This window comes from Sturnira hondurensis, unplaced genomic scaffold, assembly GCF_014824575.4.
Source record: "Sturnira hondurensis isolate 20B ecotype Veracruz unplaced genomic scaffold, ASM1482457v3 Scaffold0007406, whole genome shotgun sequence".
Classification (NCBI taxonomy): domain Eukaryota; kingdom Metazoa; phylum Chordata; class Mammalia; order Chiroptera; family Phyllostomidae; genus Sturnira; species Sturnira hondurensis.
Window position 1 is genome coordinate 258050 of NW_028080037.1, and position 27814 is coordinate 285863.

At 47.2% G+C, this 27814-nt stretch overlaps 1 protein-coding gene across 4 annotated transcripts; it reads left to right on the plus strand.

The window, feature by feature from the left end:
* The first annotated feature begins 3871 nt into the window (after nt 1–3871).
* Nucleotides 3872–27814, plus strand: CHFR (checkpoint with forkhead and ring finger domains). 4 transcript variants are annotated; one of them, XM_037051791.1, is made up of 18 exons: nt 3872–4244; nt 6309–6408; nt 9919–10028; nt 10731–10790; nt 10908–11114; nt 14068–14235; nt 15961–16120; nt 16966–17120; nt 17209–17371; nt 19140–19282; nt 20394–20510; nt 20962–21045; nt 21636–21706; nt 22627–22714; nt 25493–25600; nt 26156–26228; nt 26578–26659; nt 27696–27814. In XM_037051791.1, exons 1-17 carry the CDS (start codon nt 4109–4111, stop codon nt 26618–26620), a joined length of 1986 nt encoding a protein of 661 aa, XP_036907686.1. In that variant the 5' UTR covers nt 3872–4108; the 3' UTR covers nt 26621–26659; nt 27696–27814. The 4 variants fall into 4 exon arrangements, with proteins under 4 accessions (XP_036907686.1, XP_036907687.1, XP_036907684.1 ...); XM_037051792.1 differs by having other exon boundaries at nt 27734–27814; XM_037051789.1 differs by having other exon boundaries at nt 26578–27814.

A 27814-nucleotide genomic window follows, 5' to 3' on the forward strand; every position in this document is an offset into this window, starting at 1 on the left:
TCTGGGACACACAGTAGTCCTTGGCTTTCGTTCTTGTCTGAATGCCTCCACCTCACTGGCACACACACAGCCAGTTCCCAGCTTTGATTAATGCCAGAGTGTGGATGTTAAACTGCATGTGTTTGCCTTGTTGAGAGGGTTTCTGATGGAGGGAACGAGAAATCACGTACTCTGGCATTTGTTAATGCAGTGGCATCTTTCTGTGTGGGGGGTGGGGGCACTTGTGCTACACTAGGCTCTGTGCTTAGTGCTTTACTTTTTTTAAAGCTTTTAGCTCATCACTGACCCTAAGGTACTTTGATATACCAAGGTCACTCAGCTACCAAGTAGCAGAGTTGGGTTTAAATCCCCCTTCTCCCTAGAAGCGAAGAACTCCTTATGATACTACTATAATTACTCTGTAGTCATCCCTGTTTAAAATGGCTATTTTCTTCAAGTAGCTCAAAACCCTTACATTTACATTATTTCACAGACTAAAGCCTGAAAGGACTGAGGGTCTGAAAAAGTCAGAAGCACAACAGGCATGTCTCACTTGCATTACTAATTATTTCACTATTGTGTAGTTTTGACAGATAAAGCTTTTTGGGTCTCCATTTTCCCAATCTGTAAAATTAAAACGGGACCTTGGAGTGGTCTTACGGTGTCTGACCCACCCTGTTCTAGGCCCATGAATCACAGCCCACCTCTCCTTCCTGCGAGTATGATTGTCTGACCCACTGACCAAAGCCATACTCTGTCCTACCACACAGCAAGTGCCCAGGTTTTGAGCACACGGCTCAAGTGTATTCACCAAGACTGTATAAAATGGGTCCTGGAGAGCAGTGGCCTCCCTTTGGATTTGAAAACTGGAAAGTGGAGCTGCGCTTGGTCATCCTCCCTATTTGTACAGAAACCCTATCTTCAGGATAAAGGATTCTGAGACCTAAAATGAAGCAGCGAGAGGCAGAAAAATGAGTGTGTGGAAAAAAGTCCCGATGATATCCTTTGAGGTATGGTCTGTTTGTCCACTTTTCATGATTGTCCATTGACTAAAGAATGTACTGAACTAGCAGATGTATTCTTATTTTTCTATATGCTGGATATAGAGCAAGACTTACTGTCAGTTAAACAAACAGATTGATGTTTTAAACAAAATTGGTTGCATGTGAAATACAGTCTGAATAGCACCAAGGAAAAAAATTACGCACATTCACTGCACTGCTGAGGTTAGATTTTGACTCTACCCGCATCTTCCTTTCTTTGTGGTTGCGGTTTCAATCGTCATTGGCGCCATTTGCCTTTCAGCAATGGGATTTTATTTTTACTTACATTTTAACAAATATATATCCCCTAATTTCATTACCTGGTGTTTCCACAAATAGAGGAATTGAGGATATTTTCTTTTTAAAGATTTTATTTATTTTAGAGAGAGGGGAAGGGAGGGAGAAAGTAAGGGAGAGAAACATCATTGTGTGAGGACTATCAGTTGCCTTTCACAAGGCTCCCAACCTGGGACCTGGCCCCAACCCAGGCATGTACCCTGAGTGGGAATTGAACTGGCGACCTTTCAGTTCACAGGCTGGCATTCAATCCACTGAGCCACACCAGCCAGGGTTGGAATTGGGGAGGTTTTTCATAGGCTACAGAATAATAAATTTTTATAGGAAAAAACTGTACTATCACCTTTCCACCTAGTACCTTGCTTACTGGTAATAATGGCCAAGTTTATTGGCAAAACTCCTGTGTGTTTTATTCTGAGACTCCCTACTATGCGTGCAGCCAAAGCTGTGGTCCTGACTCAGGACTTGGGAGAAACCTGGCTGCTGCTTTGATTGCACCTCTTGCCCATGTTGGGAAATTTCTTAATCTGCACACACAAAATCCCCTCCAACTACCCTCAACCTGTCCCCTTCACCCAGGGACATGATGTGAACATAAAAACTTCATCTTCTTTCAGTGATTCACCATTCAGTCATTAAATTTTAAATTCATTCAATAATTTGTTACAATCAGTAGAATGCCTTCCTTCACCCACAAATTGTTTACTTTTTTTTTGTGAGACTGAGAAATGGACTAGATAAGCAGGGCTGAAGCTTATTAAGCTTCCAAGAGCAATGCCCAAAGCTACACTGCAGACCTGGCAGTTTGTAAAAGAAGGAATTTTTTTTAAAATCACTGTTGGCCTACTACCAGGTTGCAGAAAAACTTATTGCCACCATAAGATTACCACTGATACCGCAAAGTGACAGAAAAGAAACCTGCAAGAAAGTTACAGCCACTCATGTGGTCCCCCTGCATCTTTAAATTGAAGATTCAGTTACATACACTGAGTTACGAGTGATTTGTGAGCAGAAACTTAAGAGTACTATATATATATATATGTTTACACACTACATACAATGGATTATTAGCTATGAAAAAGAATGAAGTCTTGCCTTTTGCAACAACATTGATGGACCTAGAGGATATTATACTAAGTGAAATAATTCAGAGAAAAACAAATACCATATGATTTCACTAATATGTGGAATCCAAACAAAACATACATGCACTTCACAGGTACAGAGAACTGACTGTTGATTGCCAGAGACAGGGGTTGGGGGACGGTTGAAATGGATGGAAGTAGTTTAAAGGTACACATTTCCGATTATAAAGTAAGTCATGAGAATGTAATATATAGCAAAGTGAGTGTAAATAACAGTACTGTTTTGCATAATTGAAAGTTGATAAGAGAATATATCTTAAATGTTCCAATCACATGAAAAAAATTATAACTGTATGAAGATGAGTGTAACAAGACTTACTGTAGTGATCCTTTTGGAACATAAATACTGAAACAATGTTGTATACCTGAAACGAATAAAATGTCTTATATTGATTATACTTCAGTTTTTTAAAAACAGTACTATATAAAACAAAATGAGATTCGTGTGAACAGCCATATTCAAGATTAGTGATTAAATATAAACTGCTTAGTTATGGTAACTAACATATAAATGACTGAAACAACCTTGTATTTTATTTAAAGGTGGTGTTGTGTTATGGATGTATCTGTGAGCTCATAAATGAAGAGCTTTCCCCGAAAACCATTCATTACATTCAAGACAATTCACCACGGGAAGTATTTTTTCCTTATTATAGAAATCACGAACATACAGTATGCAGGATAACACCCCCAATGCACAAGTACCCACCAATTACAGATGTAACAATAGCCTCGTATTATTCTTTAAGTAAAAGTATTTTAAAGAAAATTATAACAATGATGACATCTCATCTCTAAGTACTATTTGTAAAAAAAACATTTTCCGACGTAACCACGAAATTGTAACCACACGCAAGAAAATCAACAATGATCTCATATTGTCCAATAACGCAATGGAAAACATTTCTCAAGAACTTCCTATTTTAAAGGGGGAAATCACTGTACCTGGGATCCAAGCTGGGGGTGGCGAGAGATATGTAAGCATTTAGTTATCTAGCATAGCTCCCGAGTGATACAACCAAAGGAGGGACTCCCTTGCAAAAGCACGAACGAACACTTCTTCTCCATTATACTGTAAGAACAGGCAGTACTGACCTGAAATGACTCACTGCAATAGAGTAGAAATGGAGAGTTCTAACACCTGTCTTCTCTTCTGGGGAACGTGCCGGAACTGCTGAACCTCGTGTGCCTACACGCACCTCGGAAGCAGAACGTTTGAAAACTAGAGTGGGTTCCCGGTTGCCAAGTCAATCCACCCCTTTTGCCCCGACTCAACGTGGCGCCGTCGGCGGCTGTTTCCGAGCTCTGCGCCGGCGCAATGGTCCCGGCCAGCATCAAAGATGGCGCCCGGCCCTCTGCGCACGCTCGGGTAGCCCTTACACGCCCACTCCCCCAAGGTGGCTCCCGGTTCCACTCTAGCCTCGGTGCTCGGTGGGCGCCCCCGCCAGCCAATCGCGGGGCGTAAACCTCGTTGGCCCCGCCTAGCGGGGCTGCGAGACCCCGCGACTCCAGCTGACAGCGGCCGCGGCGGCGCGGCCGGTTCCGGGGTCGGCGCAGGGCGGCACGCGGGAGGCGGTGCGGCGGGGCCGTGAGGCCCGGGGCCGCATCCTGTGACGTTTCCGGGTTTCGGTAGCTGTGAAGCCCATGGAGCAGCCGCCTCGGGAGTCGCCTCGGGAGTCGCCTCAGCAGCCGTGGGGGCGGCTCCTCCGCTGTGGCGGTGAGGAGAGCGAGCCGCCTGTTCTCCTGCGGAAACGCGAGTGGACCGTCGGGCGGAGGAGAGGTGCTGGCCGGGGTGGGGACGGAGGCCGGAGGGACCGGGGTGGGGCCGGGAGTCGGGGACCGGGAGCCGGGGACAGGGTGGCGCCGGGGACGCAGGGAGGGGCGGGGTCGAGGACGGAGGCCGTGGACTAGGAGCCGGACGAGCGGGCCGGCCGGTGGTGAGGAACAGTTCTTCCCGGGAGAAGGGCCGTTTACCGTTTACTCCCTGGGGCGCCTCCGGCGGACCGTTCCACCCGCGGGGGAGTTGGGTGCCGGGGGAGCGTTCATTTATCCCCAGCGTGCGGTTCCCTCGGCCTCGTTACTGCTCAGAGCCCCTCCTCTGGCCGCCGCGCGGGGGGATGAGGCAGGAAGGGAAGGTAGCCGAGAACGCCCGGCCAAGTGGAAGTCCGGACGACGCGCTCCTGCGCGGGTGTGCGGGGGGTGAGGGACATCGTCACAGGGCAACTAGAAAAGAGCCCGACGTGTCCCGGCCGTGCCCCAGCTGGTGTGGCTCAGTGGGTTGAGCGCGGGCCTGCGAACCAAGGAGTCACCGGTTCGATCTCCAGCCGGGGCACGTGTCTGGGTTGCAGGCCAGGTCCCCAGCAGGGGGCGCGCTGGGGGCAACCACACACTGATGTTCTTCTCCCTTCTCCTCTCTCTAAAAATAAATAAGTAAATGGAATGGGCCCTGGCTGGTGTAGCTCAGTGGGTTGAGCGCCGGCCTGAGCGCGGGCCTGCGAACTACACGATCGCGGTTCTATCTCCAGCCAGGGCACGTGCCGGGGTTGCAGGCCAGGTCCCAGCAGGGGACTCACGAGAGGCAACCATACATTGATATTTCTCTCCTTCTCTCCTTCCCTTCCCCTTTAAAGATAAATAAATAAAATCTTTTAAAAATATAAAAAATATAAATAACTGGAATCTTTAAGAAAAAAAGAAAATAGCTCAAGATGAATAAAGTGAAAAATATACTAATATACTCCTTTCTGTTACTGAGTAGTGGTCCCTTTTTTAGATGTACAAGCATTTGTTTATTAATTTGCCAGTTGATGGACACTGTATTGTTTCCCACGTTAAGTTATTAAAAATAAAGCTATTATAAACCTCAATAATAGGGGTGGGCTGGGATGGGAGTAAAAGACAAAACTGTACTTGAACAACAGTTAAATTTTTAAAAACCTCAATAACTATAACATACACACCTATTATAAGAAGATTAGTGATTAGATATTAAAAACCTGAAAGCCTTTATTCTTTAGGTTTAAGGAGAGAGCAGAGTATTCGAGGATTTTTCTCTTTGCATTTAATGAGGATATAAGGATTGTGTTTAGCTGTAGCTGCATCTCCCTTCTGTTTTTAATTTTCTTAAACATGTACGTATGCCTGTGATAATTTCCTCAGTCATATATTCTGTGACTGTTTGTCACTGCTTCAGTTTTCTGTGGTTTATGAAACCTTAGGTTACACAGGAAAGAAATTGACTAAAATAAGATACTGAAGCCCTGGCTGGTGTACCTCAGTGGGTTGAAAGCGGGCCTGTAAACCAACAGGTTCCTGGTTCAGTTCCCAGTCAGGACACATGCCTGGGCTACAGGCCAGGTCCCCAGTAGGGGGTGCTCAAGTGGAAACCACATATTGATGTTTTTCTCTTCCTCTCTTCCCTCTCTCTCTCTAAAAATAAATACATAAAATATTTTTTTAAAAAGATGCTGAAGAATCACATAATTAAACCCCTTAGTATATTTTAAGCTCTATAAAATTTATCACTATGTGCATACCTGTGCATGTTGTATAATTGTTGCCTAGAAGCCGTTGCTGTTTATTCGGAGGTGTTGGTGGGGTATCCTGTCCCCTTAATGGAGTATGAGGAAGGCTCAGGACATAGTCCCTGTCCCTTCACTTTGGATTAACACTTAAATTCTTTAACAAATGTTCTTTGTACCCTGGTTGATTAGGTGTTGTCTCCTTAAGTGTGTGCACGGTGGGCCCTGATTTCCAGTCACATGCAAACATGCTCTGGTTATGCAAAGGGCTGTTTGTGCACAGTAAGCACAGTTACATTCAGGTGTCTCCCTTTGTGTTTTAGGTTGTGACCTTTCATTTCCTGGCAATAAACTGATCTCTGGAGATCACTGTAAAATTATTGTGGATGAAAAATCCGGTCAGGTGTCGCTAGAAGATACCAGGTAAGCTCTTTCTGAACAACTTTTCTGTTTCGTTTTGTAGCTTCGGGAACCTGACTTGAAGCCAGTGACTGTGGAGAAGAAACAAGGGTTGGTTTTCTGTAACCTGGCAGTTGGCCAGGCCATCGGGGTATCAGGAAGTTACTTCCCACTCCCAGCACAGATGCTCAGTGACACATGGGTGTCTGTGACCTTTCTTGAAAGTATTCAGATGAAAGCAACAATATCTTAGAAATAAGACTTAAAAGAAAGTGATAAATTTTTGCTTCTTTTAAATTAAACTTAATTAAGTTAGACAACTTTTTCCCCAAATAAAAAACAACTTTTCTTTTTAAATTTTTTATTAGTTTTTTACAATGTAAGTAGTATGTAATAGAGAAGAGCTTTGGCCCTGGCTGGGTAGCCCAGTTGGTTAAAGCGTCATCCTAATGCACCAAGATTGAAAGGTGGATCACCTATCAGCATACAAACGAGAAGCAACCAATGAATGCATGAATAAGTGGGAAAACAAACAAATGTTTATCCCTCTCCCTTTGTCTTTCTCTCTAAAACCAATAAATTAAAACAAAAATTTTTAAATATTTATTTATTTTTAGAGAGAGGGGAAGGAGAGGAGAGAAGGAGAGAGGGAAAGAAACATGAATGTACAGTTGCCTCTTACACGCACATCCCTTACTGAAGACCTGGCCTGCAACCCAGACATGCGCCCTGGACTGGCAATTGAACCAGCGACCCTTGGGTGCACAGGCTAGCACTCAGTCCACTGAGCCACACTAGCCAGTGTGGCTGATTTTTTTAAAGTTTTTTAAAGACAAAAGCTTGCCAGAGTCCCACTTACCCATGAAAAGTACATGTGTATTTATTTTACATTAATGACATTTTTCTATGTTTACTGTTATACCTACTTTTTTCACTTACAATGTCTCTGGAGTGCTTGACATGTTAGTGCATCTAAATCCATCTCACTTTTTTTCATTATTGTTATATAATACCCAGTGGGAATTTTTTATTTTGACTTTTCTTGTAAATGACACTGGTAATTTTCTAAAACTTTGCATTCCTGTCTAATTATTTGCTTGGGATAAATTTATAGAATGCAATGCTGTGTCAGGATGTGCCTATTTTAACTGGTGCAAGTGGCAGATGGCCTTCAGCAGTGTGCTGAGTGTCTTTCCCACCAGATGAGGTTTTTATTCTTTTTCTTTATTTTTATCTTAACATTCTTAAAAAATATTTTATTTACTTTTAGAGAGGGGAAGGGAAGGAGAAAGAGTGAGAGAGAAATATCTATGTGTGGTTGCCTCTCATATGTCCCCCACTGGGGACCTGTCTTGCAACCCAGGCATGTACCCTAACTGGGAATCGAACCAGCGACCTTTTGCTTCACAGGCCCGCGCTCAATCCACTGAGCCACACCAGCCAGGGCTTATTTTAACATTTTATGTATTTTTTTTAGAGAAAGAAGAAGGAAGGGGGAAAGAGGGATAGAAACATTGGTGCAAGAGATGTCAAGTCATTGCCTCTTGCACACCCACAACCAGTGGGTTGGGGGGAACCTGGCCTGCAACCCGACCAGGAATTGAATTGGTGAGCTTTCAGTTCACAGGCTGGCACTCAATCCACTAAGCTACACCTGCCAGGGCAGGTTTTTATTTTTGTAAAGGCCAGGCAGTGTGGGGACAGAAGACTGGTTTTATTCGGAAGCACTGGCACTCTTGTGCCCCTTGTCTCAGGCTGCAGGTGTGGTTCTATGTTGCATCTCAGTAACCATGTTGCTTTCACAGCCAGTCTTCTGCATCTCGTCCTGGCTCTCCTGCGTGGGCCATGTGACAGTACTAGCTTCCTGTGGCTGCTGTAACAAATTACGTCAAACTTAGTGGCTCAGAACAACATAAATTCATGATCTTATAGTTCTGAAGGTCCAAGTTCAACTCAGGTCTCATTGGACTGAAATCAGGATATGGACTCCAGAGGAGAATCCCCACCTGCATTTTCCAGCCCCTAGGGGCCACTGCCTTCCTCAGTGAGATGCTGGAGGGAAAAAGGTGTTCCAGGCAGAAGGAACCACGGGTGCTCTGCGTGGTCAGAGTGAGTGGGAGTGCAGGTCTGGGCAGTAGACCCAATGGCCATGCTGTAGCTTGAGAGCAGCAAGATGTCATGGTGGGGGCCAGGGGCACGGGTGAAGCAATAGCATGAAGTGGGATGTTCTGTTCAGGAAGAGCATGAGGATGGATCATGAGGAAAAGCCCAACGGCACAGGCCCTGACAGTATGTGGCTGTGCCACTAGCGTTTGTGAGCGTGGCTCTCCTGGAATGCGGCCATAGCCCTGCTGTGCCATTCTGGCAGAGCTGAGTAGTTGGGATGGAGACAGCATGACCATGCAGCCTGCACTGTCAGCTTGGGCCTGTGGTGCATCCTGATCTTATGTGAGAGCTGCAGTCAAGAGTCCCTCCTCAGTGAAGGGCTTCCTGTCCCTTCTGACTCAGGTCCCTGTCCCTCCTCACCACCAATACCTCTCCTACCTACCAGGGTGTCCCTGATTGACTGGAGCAACCTCCCGGCTGGGTGGGCCCCAGCTGATCTCCCACTTTCAGGAGGAGTTAGTTCTCATTCGAAGAATGAGTTGGTCCAGGTTGTGGCTTCTGGAAGGAGGGGCAGACCTGCGGACAGAGCTAAGTGCAGAGGCAGGAGACAAGATGGGAACCAGAGCCCAGAGCTGCTGGCTCAGGTCCAAGGGTCCCCCTGCAGAATGTGCTGGGAGAGCAGAGACGTTGGAACACAACTAGACTGGCTGGTTGCTGGTCAAACCGCCAGTTAAGGGGGTGCTTATGTCTCTGCCTCATTAAATGTTTACATCACGTCTCTGGGTATTTTATCATTTTCAAGGTGCTAATTTTTACTGACATAATTAACATACAGTATTTTATTGGCTTCAGGTATACACCATAGTGATTCATTATTTCTGTGTATTATGAAATCCCCACAATAAGTCCAGTTACCATCTGTCACCATACAAAGCTGTCACAGTATGACTGGCTATATTCCCTACACTGTATCTGACATTCCATGACTCATTCATTTTATAACTGGAGGTTTGTACCTCTTGATCCCCATGCCCTATTTCAACCTGTCTCTCGGCCTCTCCCCATTCTAGTAACTGTCTATTTTGTGTTTTATATTCTACATATAAGTGAAATCATATGGTATTTGTCTTTCTCAGTCTGATTTACTTCACTAAGCACAATACCATGTAGGTCTGTCCATGTTGTCACAAATATATTTTGTTCTTTTTTATGGCTTAGTCATATTCCCTGTGTAGATGCACCACTGTTTCTTTATCCAGCCACTTATATCAGGGGGCACTTAGGTTGCTTCCACATCTTGGCTTTTGCTGCAATCAACATAGGGGTGCATGTATCAAGGTGGTAATATTGAACTGCTTTTCTGGGAGTTGTAGAAACAAATTTTTAATACCAAGTGATTTTAAAATTGCGTTTTTATTTTCTCTGCAGCACCAATGGAACAGTAATTAACAAGCTGAAGGTTGTTAAGAAGCAGACTTGTCCTTTACAAACGGGGGATGTTATCTACTTTGTATACAGGAAGAACGAGCCAGAGCACAGTAAGAGGAGGCTCACTGGGGTGGGCACACATGTGCTGTGCAGTGGGGAAGTCCTGCTGCAGCTGGGACACTTCCTGGAAAGGGTCTGTTTATATAGATTCTTGGTGTGAGTTGTGTCTGTTCAAGAATGGGGCCCAGACCTTCAAAAATACCCCCGTGGATGTGAGCCCTGGATCTCCAAACAGCAGCCCTGGGGGAGTGAAGGGGGGTGGATTGGGCACAGAGTAGGATAAATCTGCATTGTGGGTAGTAAGACCTAGAATAGGGACTAGAGGCCATGGCTGGTCCTGCTCTGGAGACTTGACAGGAGACAGCAGCTTACACTGGGTTCCACTAGGGCTTTTCTAGCTCTTGAGGTTCTGTCTGTGGAAGAAGAACGATATTGGATGAGGAAAGTCAGGAAGCTGTGGAAGGACAGGAACGTGCAGGCTCTTTACCTGGTTGGTGCCTTGCCTCCCTTTCGTCTGCCCCCTGACACAAAACCCCCTGACCCCAGACATGTTTTCCTGAGGCTTGTGTTAAAGTTGGTTGACATGTTTTGAATCATTTGTCTTAAAATCCCTGAAACTGGTGAATATTGTTAGTGGCTGATAGGTCAAAATAGTCAACAAGGACCCAGGGACCGGAGGGAAGAGAAGAGGAAAATGGGCTCTGGCTCAGTGTGTGGGCCAACACCACTCTGACTGGGCTCACTCCTTTTAGACGTGGCGTACCTCTACGAGTGTGTAAGTGAGGAGCACAGCGTGGCACAGGACTCCTTCGGTAAGTGAGATCTCAGCAGAGGGCTGTCAACAGAGACGAGGAAGCCTCTCCAACAGCTGATATGGAAAGCAGCTGCACTCTGAGCCCTGACTGTTCCTTCTGCTTTTGTGCTTACAGAGGCCAATAAAGAAAACATGTTCCACGTGACCAAAGATACCTCGGGTGCAGGGCAAGGGGATGAGCCCCAGGTCCTGCTGCCATCGCCCACCACTCAGGTGTGCTTTGAGGAACCACAGCCATCAACGTCAACGTCTGACCTCTTCCCCTGGGTCGCTACCTCTTCCATGGAGCCCCCTGCAGGGCGAGCACCACCCTCCAGCTCCGGTGAGTTGGGGTCTCAGGTGGAGCTGCATTGCTTTCTGTTCACTAATCTTGACCTGTGTTGTCGTGAGACAGATCAGCCTCCAAGGAGTTCGGAGGTGGCATCAGGCTCTCAGTAGTTAAGATATCTGTGCAGTAAATATTCTTGTTTCAGACCCAGGAGAAGTGCTGAAGGTCAGAGACTATGGTGCCATGGTATTTTTTTCAATTTTACTGGGGTATAATTCACATACCATAAAATCACCTGGCAACTACTAATCTGCTTTCTGTCTCTGAATTTGCCTCTTTGGACATTCCATATAAATGGAGTCCTATATTACATGGCCTTTGGGTTTGACCTTTTACTGAACATCACATTTTTAATACTCATGTAGAGTAGCATATGTTTTTTAAACCAATTTTATGTATTTTGGTCCTTACAGCGTGAATTCTTTGCCTTCCTTTGTTGTTATTAGAAAAAAATTCTTGCTCTCTAGATGAAGTGTCATTATTATGTTGAAATACATACACATCTATTTTCTAAATTGGATCACACTATACGTATTAATATTTTTAGCTTACTTTCATAACTATTCTATAATTTTCTTCCAGATTATCTTTAGAATTACCTTTTTAAGTTTAAAAAAGTCTTTTTGACGTTTTGTTTTGAGAATTGACATTTTTACTGTACTCAGAAAATGCTAGTTTTCTCTGCTTATTAAGGTCTCTGATATTCGTTAGTAAACTTTCACATTCTTCTCCACCTGGTTTTGGGATAATTATTTGTCTCTTGAATGCTTTTCTCTTATTCTTGCATTATAGGCCAGCCTATAGACTTTTTATGGCCAGAGACCCTTTTAAATCTCAATAACTTACTAGAGGGTGTTTGGGTGTGAGAAACAGAAAACCTTGCTTCTGGAACAAAGCCCAGAGACACACAGCCAACCCCAACCACAGGCTCATCAGCTCAAGACCTTACCACATACTGTCTGTCTGCTATATTTTGCCTCTTTGTCCTCTTGCTTTTTATCTTCTGGTTGCAAGATGACTGCCACAGCTCCAGCCATCACAGCCACATTCAAAGTCAGGAACCAGCAGGTCCTCTACATCACTAATAATCAGAGAAATGCAAACCAAAACCACAATGAGATATCACCTCGCACTTGGTAGGATGGCCATCATCAAAAAGACAAGAGTTCACAAGTGCTGGTGCGGATGTGGGAAAAGGGAGCCCTGGTGCCCTTCTGGTGGGGCCACACACTGCTGCAGGTGCTGTGGGAACAGTGTTTAGGCTCCCCAGGTCACCAGGAATAGATCTGCTGTAGGATCCAGCAGTCCCACTTCCGAGTATATACCGGCAGTGAAATAGCTCAAAGATGCCTCTGCATTCATGGTGCTATTCACTGCAGCATTACTGACAACAGCTGAGGTACAGAAACAGCCTAAACTAGGGGTGTCAAATGCATTTTCACTGGGGGCCACATCAGCCTCACAGTTGCCTTCAAAGGGCCGAATGTAATTTCAGCTCCTTAACAGTTAAGGAGTGGTTAAATTTATACAGTCCTAAAATAATTTCGGCCCTTTGAAGGCAACTGCGAGGCTGAGGTGGCCCCTGGTGAAAATGCATTTGACACCCCTGGCCTAAATACACAGTGATGGATGAAGGTGGCATGCGTGTGTGTATGGACTAATGGGGTGTTAGTCTGCCATAAAAGGGTGATGCATTCCTGGACTACTTGTGTAATTTAAATATATATGGACTTAAACACCAAAACTGTTCCTATAAGCAAACTGTTCAGATGAAAACTTAGCTCCAATTCTGCAAATGTGGGGAATTCTTATCTGTATATCTAAGTGTATACATACAAAGAAAATAACCACAATTAATACTTCCAGGGTGCCTCCTAAATGGGAAGTAGGTGCCAAGCGGTTTGGTTAGTGTTAGTTCATCTTCACCATGGGCCTTGTTGTGACCTGCGTGCTGAAGCAACCGACTGCAAGTAGGATGCCCTCAGGACCCGGCCTGGGAAGCTGCTACTTCTCTTCCCTTAGGACGCAAGATAGTTCACAAAACACTTCCAAGTTCTTTCGGCTGCAGCAGGCCACTTTTTTAAGAAACAAATAGAAACACTTACCATTTGAACATTACAGACCAGATATGCACTATACAATAACACAATCGAGGTCTTTATTAAGGTTATTGGAAAGCTTTTTTACCTTTCTGTCAAATTCATTTTGATTGACACCTCTGCTTCTTGCTCATGAAGACCAGTCCTTCCACCCTGGCCAGGCAGTTCAGTTGGTTAGAGTGTCACACAATAGGTCAGATTGTAGGGTCAATCCCTGGTCAGGGCACATACAAGAAGCAAAGCAATAAGTCAATGTTTCTCTCTCTCTCTCTCTCTTTCTCTCCCTCTTCCTTTTTCTCTATAATCAGTAATTAATTTTTAAAAATACCAGAACTTTTGCTAGGAGTTATTTCTCCCTGTTTCCCTTTGTCACTCTTGGAAAGTGTTCACACTCCCCATCCCCACCCGTCTGGTCTTCCTCTTGCAGTGAGGCTTTCTGCACCCTCGTCCTAAGGTCCCTCCGTGAACTTGGGTGTCAGCAGTGTGTGTGACAGGATGACTAGCCTGTGGATTGGCCGTGGTCAGACTAACTGTTCAAGGCTGACCCCACTGCAGACAGGTGTGTCTCTCCCTGTGAGTGTGCCGCCCCCAGCACCACTGAGCACAGCGATGGGCACAGCGCGTTTCAGAAGTAACTTGGATGGCCAGGTGTTCCCTGGAAGCACATGTTGTTCTCTCATTTTGCAGGCTGATGCTCAGTCCAGTGAGCCACAGCAGCCAGGGCTGCACATGTCATTCTTACACATGGCATCTTAAACTACCACCTATGGTTTGGGTCATTGGCGCTTCACCCCCATGCTCTCTTCTTCTAGGCGGGTGGATCAGAACCTCTCTTATTTCTTTCACAGCCACCGGAGATGCCGGCATCTCCCTGAAAGGATGTGGTCCACCTGTGACAAGCGAAGACACCTCCAGCATCCCTTCAGCTGTCCCCAACAGAGAGGGGGCATCCTTTCCTCCATCAGAAACACAGAATCCGGAAGGTCTGGAGCCTGTCAAGAAGAGAATGAGAGGAGGTCAGTATCTCGTGGTTCCCTGTGCCCTTGACCCTCTGGCAGGGCTGTACCCTGCCCCAACGGGGCCTCATCTTCCACAGAAGCTCGAGAATGCATCTCAGGCTGAGCTGTGTCATACCTCAGCATTTTCTGAGTGGAATTCAGGGGTCTTCTTTTCTGTTTACTGTGAGGAGATAGATGGTCTTGATTTGGAAACAGTGCATTCAGAGTTGTATTTCTGTCCTGATACAACCAATTCTTAGCAATGTGTTATCTCTAAGCTAGTCTGAACCTTCACATCAAAGGTGATCCAGAGCCCTGGCTGGTGTAGCTTAGTGGATTGAGCGCAAGCCTGTGAACTAAGGGATCTCGGTTTGATTCCCAGTCAGGGCACATGCGTGGGTTGCAGGCCAGTTCCCAGCAGGGGACACACGAGAGGCAATCATACATTGATGTTTCTCTCCCTCTTCTTCTTCCTTTCCCCTCTGGGGATAAAGGAATAAAATCTTTTTTAAAAAAAAGTGATTTAGAGAAAAATCTGTGCTTCAAAAGACAAAAGTTAAGAAGCCTGTAAAAGACTTCTTTCTGGGCGTGTGCAATAGGACAATAGCTCTGCGTCAGGCCTGAGAGCAGAACGGGAAAGCTCCAGGGCAGGGGGCCTTGGATGGAAGGAAGAGCCAATTAGCTGATATAATTAACCAGCTTGGGGAGGAATCAGCAACAGGTATGTAAAAATAAGCAAGTGTAAAAATAAAGCCATTTTTAATCTCAGTAAAGATGAAAAATTGTAGAAGGAGGAAAACTTAATGACAGTGCACTATTTACCTCGGTAGTAAATACTTAAGCAAATAACCTACATATAACATGCTGAGCCAACAGTTGTGTTACAGTAAATTAAAAAGGAGGCCCAGGGGACAGAATCCTCCTGTGCTGTAGTAGACGTCAGCAGATGGCGTCTGAAATTGGCCTAAATGTAGCATCATAGTTCAGACTCACTAAGTCCCCGAGAGGAGAAGCTGCTAAAACGCATGGAAGCAGTGTCTTCGGAGGAAGGAGACTGAAGGTGAGAGGGGGCCAGGCAGAGGGTACAGCTTCTGCTTTCTTTTTAAAAACTTTCAGACTTTTTAACTGTGTACAAATGTTTCTTTAATTAAAAATAAAACTCTATGATTAGAACTCCTGAGAATTACAGAAAAAAGTCCCACCAGCAAAAGAAAACAAAAAAGTTTTAAAGCTCCTTGTAATGGCCCTGGCCAGGTAGCTCAGTTTGTTTGAACATCAGCCCGATAGACCAAGGTTGTGGGTTCAATCCCCAGTCTAGGGCACATACAGGAATCAACCAATGAATGCATCAATAATTAGAACAACAAATAGAAGTTTCCCTCTCTCTCTCGCCCACTTCCTCTGGTAATGTCTGAGAATCTAACTTTCAAGCAGTCGGTTTCCTATATATTTGAGTCATGTTTTTATTTGTTTAAGCAAAACCAATGTTAGACACAACTACTGTTTGACAGCTGGATCTTATCTTTATCTCTTGAACATCTTTTATGTCATTAACTATTTTTCTAAAACAAGACTTCAGTGGACTAGAAGATGAGGCTTACTATGGGCCTTGTTAAAAATGCCCTTAAAACCCTGGTGAGGACTGTGTTCTGTCTGCAGGTCAAAACTTTCATCAAATGAAAAGAGCAAGTGTCTGTGTCCTCCTTGGATATGATTGCCACAACCTGTCCCTTTCTTTTGCAGATGGGGAACCCAACCTGAACCTGCATTTGTTGGTCAAAGACCAGGGTAGGGACACCCACAGCGCCCCCGAGGGGGTCAGGGCTTCGGCTGGGAAGCCTGACCGGATGGAGGAGCAGCTCACGTGCTGCATCTGCCAGGACCTGCTGCACGACTGTGTGAGGTGAGCCTGCGTCGGTGGCCAGGGACCATAGGTGCAGTCAGCCTCTGGGTCACATTTGGGGTCGAGTCCACGGATGTTAACCATTTTTTTTAAATGGCCAATAAGCCAAAAACCTGGCCCCCATGACCGAGGCTGCAGAAGAAGCCGTGAGACTGGTGTGGCAGTGGCTTTGGTTGACATAGTCATGTCAAACCTAAATGCTGGTCCATCTAAGATGAAGACCAGCTGAACTGCACCTAGTTCAGGAAACACAATAGGTAACATAGAAGGAAGGTCCCAGGAGTGGCTGTGGGAGAACACTCACGCCTTGCTTTTCTGTGAGGAGAGATTCTGTCCGTGTCTCAGCTTAAATGCAGGCCTCTTGTGCTTGGCATCTGTGTTCCTTGTATTCCTGAAGTATAGTGTGCTCTCTGAACCTTCTGGGACACAGAATCACCACATGGCCTCCAGTTTCTTCTACTTGACAAGGCCCGAGTGAGCGTAGCTTAGGTCGAATGCTGTGTTTTCACATGGGGACTATTTCTCGGGTGGGATGTGGGAGTCAGGCAGCATTCCTGGTCGTTTGCTCAGGATGCAGATGTTTCCAGCTGTGGGCACCACACAGAAGTGTAGGCTCCGGGCCCTGCTGAGGTGATAGTTTGCTCGATTTTGTTTTGTTGCCAACCCTCAGCTGGGGCAAGTCCACGCCCTCCTCTGGGGAAAAAGGCAGTGTGACCCGGAATCCCAGCTTCTAACGCTCCAGGCAGGCCATGCCCTGGGGACTGGGGCTGCTGTGGCTTGGTGGGCAGAAGTCCCCCCTGCAAGTGCTCTGCGGGGTCACCTGAAGGCTCGTCCTCACACCGCAGCCTGCAGCCCTGCATGCACACCTTCTGCGCGGCCTGCTACTCGGGCTGGATGGAGCGCTCCTCTCTGTGTCCCACGTGCCGCTGTCTGGTCGAGCGGATTTGTAAAAACCACATCCTCAACAACCTGGTGGAGGCGTACCTTCTCCAGCACCCAGGCAAGTGGAGGCCCTGCCCAGCTCCCACAGCCGCAGGCACGTCCCCAGGGTCCTGCCTGCCAGCAGAGATGTGTCCTTTGAATTGCAGACAAGAAGCGGAGCGAGGAAGATGTGCAGAGCATGGCCGCCAGGAACAAGATCACTCAGGACATGCTGCAGCCCAAAGTCAGGAGGTCTTTCTCAGATGAGGAGGACAGTTTGGAGGACCTGCTGGACCTGTCAGACGAGGACAGCGAATCCTCGGATGTCAGGTGAGCCTGCACCTGGCAGGGAGTGGGGCAGGCTCCGCACCGAGCAGTCAGCTCTCTGGTGTTCTAGACTCACTTGTGACATGTGACTTCAGGTAGTGGTGTCCCCTGTCTTGAGTATGGCGAGGAGGGGCGGGTACTGAGAACAATCCCTGGTTCCTAGACCCTGAGCAGTATTAGCTACTCTGCCTCCTCCAGTACCTTGGGTTTTTGCTCTTCAAGTACACATGAGCATTCTGATGTTTTGTTGCTTATCTGTATTTGGGTCCTTTTTATTCAGATGTAACTGACGTGCAGCACTATGTGAGTTTCAGGTGTCCGGTGTGATTTGGACAGGTGAGATGATCACCACTGTAACTGATACCCTTTCACGTGCTGACCTCTCATCACACCCATTGACTCTGGCTGCTATAGGCATGATTTAACGTGTTCCTTGTCCTGCATAAGCACATGTACTCTGTAGCTTATCTAGTAACCATGAAGTCCTACAGCACAAGTGACAGTGTCTGTCATTTGTCAGGATGTTAATGCAGAGAGGCCAGGATGCTCTGGCTGAGAGTGTGCAGTCTGGGGAGACAGCACTGTATCTGCTGTAGGATGCTGAGGCTTCTGACTCACAAGTCCGGGGTCTGAATTTTGACCCAAGGCCATGACCCAAGTTTATCTTTATTTCTTTTCACAAAACTTTACAAATAACTGTCAAGCAAAAAGAAAACTAAAAGTCACCTCAGGGTGAACATATTGTTTATCCATCTGGCCATTCAGACGTGTGTTGTGCACACTTCTTTTCTAACAAAGTAGGACGCACTGTACGTAGAAGTAAATATTTTTATGAAGGTGGGATTATACTGTGTGTGAGATTTTGTAGTTTCCCGATGGTTTGAACTCAGAAACCATGCTGCAATGAGTTCCTACGTTTGTAGTTTCTTACAGTGCCCAGTCATTTCCCCCATGAAGAGCAGGTGGGAGGGGACCAGCCAGGTCAGAGAGCTGAGGGGAGGAGCCCTGGAGGTGTCCTCAGGTGCCTGCTGGCAAGGTCCCGGCAATGGCACTACCTATGGATGGTTTTTATTTTTTCCCATTGGGTCTCACCTGTTCTTCCCTCGCTGGTTCCCACCATTGCTGCAGGCTCAGGAAGGTGTTTTCTGACTGAACAGAAGAGAGTCCCTGTCCGTCTTTCTGTGGGTTTGTACCATTTGCAGCCTGAGTTCAGCTGACCTGCATGAGGCTGGGTAGGGCCAGGCTCCTACTGGCTACTTAGGAAGCTCCCTGAGGGCAACCGTGTTCAACCACAGTGCATTTTGTTCTGATTTTCATGTGTGCAGACGTTCCCTGGGTGGCCAGGGTGATAGTCCTGGGTGCCCTGGGGGCCCTGAGGGCACCTCCAGATGCAGCTGCAAATCGCCCAGCATTGAGCCTTTGACAGCACGTCCTGCTCCTTGTGGAGACTGAGTTGTGCCCCTGGAGGTGTCCCACAAAGCAAGGACACCTCAGCACCCCAGCACCCCAGGAGCAGCTAAGGGGCAAGGGCTGTGGAAACTGTACAATAAAGGGAGCTGAGAGGTGGCTGAGAGCAGAGCCCAGAACACTCGCTGGGTGACAGCAGGTGTTACGGGCCTGAGGTGTGACGTGAAGTGGAAATAAGGTCCATGGGTGGAGAAGACACTGCAGGATTGGGATCTGGCCTTTGTCTCATCACCACCACCTCCATCTATGAGAGCAGCTGTCACCCCACCCCTCTGAGCTCAGGTCTGTGTGTTTGTCTTCACAGCCAGCCATACATTGTGTGCAGACAGTGCCCTGAGTACCGGAGGCAGGTGGGGCAGCTCTTTCACCACTCAGGACCTGGCAGCGAGCTGCGGGCACTGCAGGCATCCGCGGACACACCATCAACATCTGCCAGCGTTATACAAGGTGAAATGGCTGTGCCTTCTGGGCTGTGGCCCTACTGTGACCACTCGGGATGTGGCTCCTCTCTGCTCTTCCAATCCCCTGCCTCTAGTGGTCCCACTGCCTCGTAGTTTATTGCTTCTTACATCTGCTCTGGGCTAAGAAACTAGGTAATTTTCATATTCACTGCTCCTGGACACTTCTGGGAAATGAGTCCTGATTCTCACCTTCAGCCCTTGCAGCCACCGTCTTTGGGGCAGCTGGTATTCCTGGTAGTACGTGTTGAAGCCAAACAACCACACATGGGCCCCTTCAGTGAGAGACTTGCCGCTTTCTGGCAATGGCCTGTGCTGTTTCTGGAGCCACCCTGAGCAGTGGCCTGTTTCCACTGGCCAAGTCCTGAAGTGCCATCAGAAAAGGGAGAATGGTCACCTGGAATCTGTGGTTTGTGGCCCCCCAAGGGCCTGGCCTCTTAGCCACTGTCGGCCTAAACCCATCATGACCCAGGATGAGGTCACTAACCCAGGATGTTACCTGCACTCTTAACCATCTGTTACAGCGCTGTGGCGTGGCTCTCGGTTACTTTCTGCAGGCCATGTGCACAGGGCTGGGCAGTGCAGTGCTTGGTCTGCTGCTGACCCTGCCACTCACCAGGTGGTCTCTGTTGTTTGCAGACTGCAGACGCAAGTCCGTGTTGGGATGGGGCCTGGAGCCTAGTGTGCATGCTCAGAGCCTCACGTGGATGGAGAATGTCTGGCTGGGCCATATGCACCAGCTCCTGGTGTGGGTCAGCCAGTGTTGCCTGTCAGGCCTGTGGCTATATTGTTTTATGGTGTGTGCTCTGTGGCCTGTCCTTCCTTTATAGGAAATGGCAGAAAACCTTTGTGATTTTTGACATCCTGATGTAACCACTGAACCAAAAGATAACTTTGGTTGTTTTCAATTTATTTAAACTCTTTCATTTCAGTGGTATACTGTTAATTGTCTATTGAGGGGAAGGGGTCTGAATTCTCCTGGGTGTTTGTGGAGGTCTGTCTGTATGTCTTTGTGTGTAGTTGATGGCCACCCCCTAGGTTTTTTTAATCTTCTGCCTGTGTCCCAACACACCCTGGCCTTTTGTCCTGTCTGTCTGCAGCCCAGGACTATGTGTGCACCCTGCAAGGAAGCCATGCCATATGCACCTGCTGCTTCCAGCCCATGCCTGACCGGAGGGCGGAGCGTGAGCAGGACCCCCGCATTGCACCCCAGCAGTGTGAGTAAGAGCGTACATGCTGTCTGCCCAAACAACCTCCCACCATGAAGCCTCACCTGTGTGTCCTTAGGCTTGGGTTTCGACATGTGGTTGACGCTTGTGTGTGGTGGGAAGTAAGGATGCAGTTCTGTTTGTCCATCATGCAGTTTGTGGTCCCTGAGTGGACACAGGAATCACCAGCTTTCACCACCAATTGGTGGGGCTTTCCCTGCTGTATAGCGAGTGTCCGTATTTGGTGGTTCTCTTCCTGGAGTCTGCATCTCATGCCTGTCCCCACGTTGGGGCTGCAGTCATTCTTTCATGTGTCACTTTTAAGTCTGGTAGATAAATATGATGCTGTACTTTAGAGTTTGTGGATTGCTGTTAAAATAAAGCTTGTTGCTGATTTGATAGCCCTTTGGCCTGATTTTTCACCGAAGTTTCCTGACTGGCAATTGTGCTGTACCCACAGGTACCGTCTGCCTGCAGCCTTTCTGCCACCTGTACTGGGGCTGCACCCGGACCGGTTGCCTCGGCTGCCTGGCCCCCTTCTGTGGTAATGCTGCTCCTCAGCGGGTCACTTCTGCCTTTGCATATTGGTGCATTTGAGGGTGGAATCGGGTGGTGTGGCCTGTCGTTTGCCCAAGAATGGGAGGCCACCGTAGGTCCACACAATTAGCTGCCTTTTCCTGACATACTACATGGTTGGCCATTGAAAGTGTTGGCTCAGCACCAAGCAGTAACAGGGGAACGCAGGGGATTCTGAGTTCAGAGTCAGGAGTGCTTATCTATGCACAAGGGTCACCTCCCCTAAAAGGGCACAACCACTCCTATGCACTCCTATGCACTAGGAGTGCTTATCTATGCACAAGGGTCACCTCCCCTAAAAGGGCACAACCTGGCCACAGGCCGGCCACAGCCTTCAGACCTGTGGTCGCAGAGCAGGTGCTGAGGAGACTGCAGAGCAGGCCATTTCAGAACGGGAGGATGGAAGTCATTTGATTTGCTCTCACTGTAAAGTTGTGGTTTGTCATGGAACTTTTATCTGTAGACTCCGTGGGGAAGGGAACATCTGAGCTGTTGGGGGAACAGTGCTTTCACGAAATGTCTATGAAACAGATAGTGTTGCCTCTCTTAACCCAACAGAGCTCAACCTGGGCGACAGGTGTCTGGACGGGGTGCTGAACAACAACAACTACGAGTCTGACATCCTGAAGGTACCTGGGTTAGGCCAGGGCCAGGAGGAGGCCTCCCCAGCACTTTCTCAGTCACTTTAATAACTTGGCATTTTCTAACTCCTGCTACCACTGATGGTCAGCATCGTGTTTATATAGGGCTGTTTTCCCCATATTCCAAGAACTAGGTGCTCCCTTTATGCCCATCATGCCATGAATCCACAGGAAGTGCCCCACACAGAGGGTCTTTGGGCTGGGCCAAGGCACCCCTGGGCCTGGGCAGAGCTGGGCCTTCTCTCTGGCTCTCTTCTGAAAAGTTCCTTCCCCACGTCAGGAAGCAAGCACAGCTCTTAGGGTTTCAGTATGTTTAACGTGCACATCAGTCCCTCGCACCCCATTTACGTGCAGCATCACAGATAGGACTGAGGGCCTCTCAGCTGTGTGGCACACTCCTGAGCGCCACTGCCCTTAGTTAGGTGTACACGTGGAACTTCCCTGTAGGTCTGTCCAGCTGGGCAGCTCTGTGTGGGTGAAGGGCAGAGCGCAGATCCAGACACCAGCTTCCTGGCCACATGGTCACAGGCTGGTCACGGCAGTGCAGCTGCTCCGGCTGAGGTGGACGTCTCACACTCCTGTGCTGGGATGCCCTGGCATAGATTCAGAGAGTATGTGTTACTCTGCACTAGAGCGTCTGAAGCATCTGGATAAGAATCCCTGTGCACTGGTTTGTGGGTGTGTTACCACGCTGGTCTGGGGGCCCTGGTGCACGGGCCCTCCTGGCTGTCCTAAGCCGTGGTCATGGAGGTGGGCCCATATAGAGGTGTGCAACTGCCTTCTACAAAGACCAGCCATGTTTAGGTTACTGGGCTTTGGCTTGACCCACCTTTGAGGGCCTTTTATGAACCCTTCACCCTCTTGTCCAAGCTTGTGTTTTTCCTGTTGCCGTTGTTTCCCCACCACAGAATTACCTGGCGGCCAGGGGTTTGACATGGAAGAATGTGTTGGCTGAAAGCCTGGCAGCGCTGCACAGGGGAGTGTTCCTGCTGTCTGGTAAGCTCACAGTGCTTGCCATCCCCTCAAGAACGTTGGTATGTCTGTGGCCCCTGGGCCTTCTGTGAAGCAGTCGTATCTGTCAGGCCCCTGGGCAGTGCTACCCGTCTGTCCTTCCACACCCACAGCTTCGACCTCTGCCCACCCTGGCAGAGACAGAAAGAAAAGCCCTAACACTTCAAAATTTTTTCAAAGTAGGGTTTGAGTCCATTTGACCCGTTCTAGGGTCTTTTCTCCCAGACAGGAGGGAGGGGCCCAGCACTAGAGATGTTTGGCATCGAGATCCTGGAGTGGGTTGTTCCCAGACCCTCAGGGCCCTCGTTGGCCTGTCATTCAGTGTGTTGGTGACTGAAGGCTTGGCTCCTGTCACAGAGACACCTGGTGCCTTGGCATATACAATTTTTGTCACTGAGGGAGGCTGCAGAAAGATCAAGGGATTTAATCTTTTTAAGATTTTATTTATCTTTAGAGAGGGGAAAGGAGGAAGAAGGAGAGGGAAAGAAACATCAATGTGCAAGAGATACATCTGTTGGTTGGCTCTCGCATGCCCCCGACTGGGGACCTGGCCCGCAATCCACACGTGTGTCTTCACCAAGAACCGAACTGGTCCACAGGCCAGCACTCAATCCACTGAGCCACACCCACCAAGGCTAAGATTTTATTTAATTTGTAGAGAGATTGGAAGGGAGGGAGAAAGAAAGGGAGAGAAACATCGATGTGGGGGAGAAACAATCAGTTGCTTCTTGTATGGGCCTTGACCTGACTGGGAGTTGAACCAGCCACGATTTGCTTTGCAGGATGGCACCCAACAGACTGAGTGACACTGGTCAGGGCTCAAATGAGTCTTTTATGAAAGATTTGAGAGGTTTGTTGGGGATCCTTGCGAGCTGATTCTGTGTTGTGGATGCACACCAAGGAGTGTCTCGGGGGTTTTCTGCTGGGAATTCCTGTGTAGTTGGCCAAATCTCAGCTGGGCCTTAACGCCTTTCATTTCTTAGTAAGAATGACATGGCTCACAAAAAATTGGAAGTGTACGAAGAAGTATGAAGGATAAAGTAAAAACCATTGGAAATCCTACCCCCTAAAAGCATATACCCAGTGATAATATTCTCATGACCACATACACCCATGTGCACATAACTTGCATACATAAAATCCTACCACGTATGCCATTTTATAACCTATCCACTTAGCAAAAGATATTGGACCTTCTATACATCAGTAAAGACCTATATGCCTTTATTTTTAATTACTATAGTATTCTAACCTATTGGGTTGTCCCAGAAGTTCATTTGGTTTTTTATTTTTTTATTATTTTTTATATTTTATTTATTTATCTTTAGAGGGGAAGGGAAGGAGAGAAGGAGAGAAATATCAATGTATGGTTGCCTCTCGTGAGTCCCCTGCTGGGAACTGGCCTGCAACCCAGGCATGTGCCCTGACTGGGAATCGAACCGCGATCGTGTGGTTCACAGGCCTGCGCTCAAACCACTGAGCTACACCAGCCAGGGCTCATTTGGTTTTTTAGATAAGAAGACTCCAGTAGTGCTAAGTTGTCTTTAACTCCATTTGAAACAATGTTGTTAGATTGTATTGTGACAGTTGTCATATCAGCGTGCACTTTAAAAAGTGTCAAAATGGGTGAATTTTTGTATAACCATTTTAATATTGAAGATGAAAGAAAATATGCAGTATTTTTGGCATATCATGTTTTATTATTCTAAGAAAGGTAAAACTGCAACTGAAACACAAAAAAGAATTTGTGCAATGTGTAGAAAAGGTGCTGTGACTGAATGAACATATCAAAAGTGGTTTGCAAAGTTTTATGCTGGAGATTTCTTGCTGAACAATGCTCCACAGTAGGGTAGACTTTTTGAAGTTGATACAAATTGAAACATTAATTGAGAATGATCAGTGTTGCACGAGGTGAAAGATAGCTGACATACCAAAATATCCAAATCAATATCAGTAAAAATGAAAAATGTTTCTTATGGAAACATTGACTGGAGCAACCTCCCAGCTGGGTGGGCCCCAGCTGATCTCCCACTTTCAGGAGGAGTTCTCATTTGAAGAATGAGTTGGTCCAGGTTGTGGCTTGGACCAACTCATTGGTGCACACAGCTGAGACTTTGTCATGTTAACTAACTCCTCCCAGGAGTGTGCCTCCAGAGTGGGGACCGGCAGCCACTTTTGTCTTTTAGGTCTTGTAAATAAAGAGGTGAACAGTGGTTCATTGTTGTCTTATCTGCCCATGTTTGATTATTCACAGAATTGCGGATCCTTTTGTTCTGTGGGTCATTTGCTGTCTGTGACATCAGCCCTTACTTGTGTCAGGCTGTTTGCCCTTTGCATGTGGATAGGTGTCACGTGTCCTTGGTGTTGCAGATTTCCCCCTGTTTCCTTAGCTCTCACCTCCCTTGTACCTGTCTCTGTTGTGATGTGTACTGTGGGCACTTAGAGTTCCTGACCCAATGTGCCATTCAGTTTTCACGGCATACTTGGAAATAACTCGAGAAAAATCATATTCATTCCTTTCAGTAATTTTTTGGATTTTTTTAAATATTAAAAAATTTTAATCCAAGTGGACTTGTTTTATGTTAAAGAAGTTGGCATCTGGATTGGTTTTGTTCTTGTTTTCCAAATGTCTGGCCCACTCTCTCCTCCATTTATGGGTCAGTGCGTTAGCTCCCCACTACTTAAAACAGCCACGTCTGTCCAGCGATTTTGGACACTGGGGTTCCTGACGTCTGGTGGTGCTGCATGGCCTGTGTCTTACAGATTACAGGGTCACGGGGAGCGCTGTGCTGTGCTACTGCTGTGGTCTGCGGAGCTTCCGAGAGCTGACCTACCAGTATCGGCAGAACATTCCTGCCTCTGAGTTGCCAGGTAAGTGATTCCCCATCCCCATCTCGTGTCTGTTTGCTGTGGCTTCTGTGCTCCTGCTCAACATGTCAGCATTCTGTCTGGGCCTTTGCTTTGTATTCTTAGCTGAGGGCTGCCTGAGTGCCCTGCTGTGTCAGACCCCAGGTGCATAAAATGTCCCAGCTGGAGTAATATCACTTCCTGAATTGGTTTTTTTTAAAGATTTTATTTATTTTTAGAGGGGAAAGGAAGGAGAGAGAGAGAAATATCAATGTATGGTTGCCTCTGGTGTGTCCCCCGCTGGGACCTGGCCCGCAACCCAGGCACGCGCCCCGACTGGGAATCGAACCGCGATCGTCTGGTTTGCAGGACCACTTTCAATCCACTGAGCTACACCAGCCAGGGCCTGAATTGGGTTTTTAGTTAAACGTTTTTATCTTTCCTGAAACAGTGGAAGGAAAACTGTTATAAAGTGGGACAAAGTATAGTACAGTGTCTCTGGGTCTTGGGCAAACTCCCTGAGCTGAGTATGTGAGTGTGGTGTACACATTATACATCGGGATGTTTTTCTCTTTCTAGTGTCTGTAACTTCCCGTCCCGACTGCTATTGGGGTCGCAACTGCCGTACTCAGGTGAAGGCCCACCATGCAATGTGAGTGATGCTGTGCTCTGCTGGGCGGGGCGTGTCTGCTCAGGTCTTCGAGGCTGGGACAGGGGTTGACCCTCGTTCTTCTAGTGGAATGTTTCAAGTGTGGTGTCCCAGTTGACATCTCAGCTTTTAGGGACATCTGTGGACTGGCCAAGTAACTACTTACAAATATGCAACTCTAGACATGTAGTGTACAAAGTAGTGTTGCCATTTAGAAACTCTACTGTCCTGTTACCTCATTTTGTGAAACACTTGCATAGAAATGTTCACCTCTGCCTTCCACCACAGTAAGTTTCTTTGGTGATGTTAAATGTATGCTCTCATGTGTAATTTGACTGCTTCCTCCCTGCAGGAAATTCAATCATGTCTGTGAACAGACGAGGTTCAAGAACTAAGCATCTGAGGAGGCACCAAGGTGGCTTGGGAGCACAAGGGTCAGTGACAGCGTGTTTCAGGAAGGACTAAATATGAACATTGTAGGGCATTTTACACTCCCTCAGGGCACGCTGTGGGTCTCTGCATCCAGCACTCTGGTGTGACTTTTTGTTCTGTGGAGGAGACCCTCTGAATGACGCCCCAGAAACAGCCTGGGGGGCCCAGGGCGTGCACTTCCATCCTCTGAGCTTGGGGCCACCTGAAGCGCTTCAGCCAGAACAGCCATCAGCTGTCCCCTCCTCTTGAGATGGTGGTGTGCAGGTTTGCTCTTTGTATCTTTCCCACAGCTGTGGTTAAAACGCACATCTCTTTCCAAGAAAAGTTTAATAGAAAAAGGAAAGTTTGTCAAAAACATTCTGTTCTTTAAGGAAAACGTTTACAGCCCACAGGCTTTGCAGTGCCCCACAGGGAAAGCGGCAGCTCTTACGAGCTTTTATTTTAATAGGGTTGGTGCTTATCTTTTACTAAGACTTAAACACCACAAATTGTAGCACAAATAATTTATAATTTACAAATTGACTAATATTAGGGATAGTACGGTATTTGGAAAAGCAAATATATGTTTCTGTTTATTAATAAAAAACATCATCAGGTGTCCAGAACTGCTCACCCTGGACACCCAAACTGAGTGTGTGGCCCCTCCCAGGCCTGGGGAAGTTGGGGCGCCACCACCCTGAGCCTGTAAGCAAAGAGCTGGCCCTGCTGCTCCTCTGTCTGCATAGCTGCAGGCTCTACCCACTGTCCCCAAGTTCTTTATTCCCTCCTGTGGGGCTCTGGCCATGGGCAGCCAAGGTTCAGGTGCAGGTCAGCCCTGCTGCCACCTCGACCCCCCCCCAGAGCAGCCCCTTCCCGCCAAGAGCTCCAGAGGCCTTGGCTTCCGCTAGTCCTTGCCCTTTCCTCCTGCATTGGGTTTGCTGTCATCTGGAATAATACTTGAAATTTTGTTCTTTGTAAAAGAAAAAATATTTTTTATCTTTTATTAAAATCACCTGTTAATTTTGTTTGAAAAATTGTAACTTTTTTGCTTCTTCTCAGGAATACGATTTTAAACTGTTGTCTTGCTCTTGATACAGACTGAGAAGCAGCACCTGTTTGTGAGAGAAGGCCTCCTTCCTGAATTCTAATAAACAAGCCGTGTCTGTTTCTCTCTCCTG

Coding starts and splice junctions, on each gene's coding strand:
- CHFR (XM_037051789.1), top strand. CDS start 4,109: ATGGAGCAGCCGCCTCGGGAGTCGCCTCGGGAGTCGCCTCAGCAGCCG. Junction 6,409..9,918: donor GTGTCGCTAGAAGATACCAG/GTAAGCTCTTTC, acceptor TTTTCTCTGCAG/CACCAATGGAACAGTAATTA. Junction 19,283..20,393: donor ATCTGCCAGCGTTATACAAG/GTGAAATGGCTG, acceptor GTCTGTCTGCAG/CCCAGGACTATGTGTGCACC.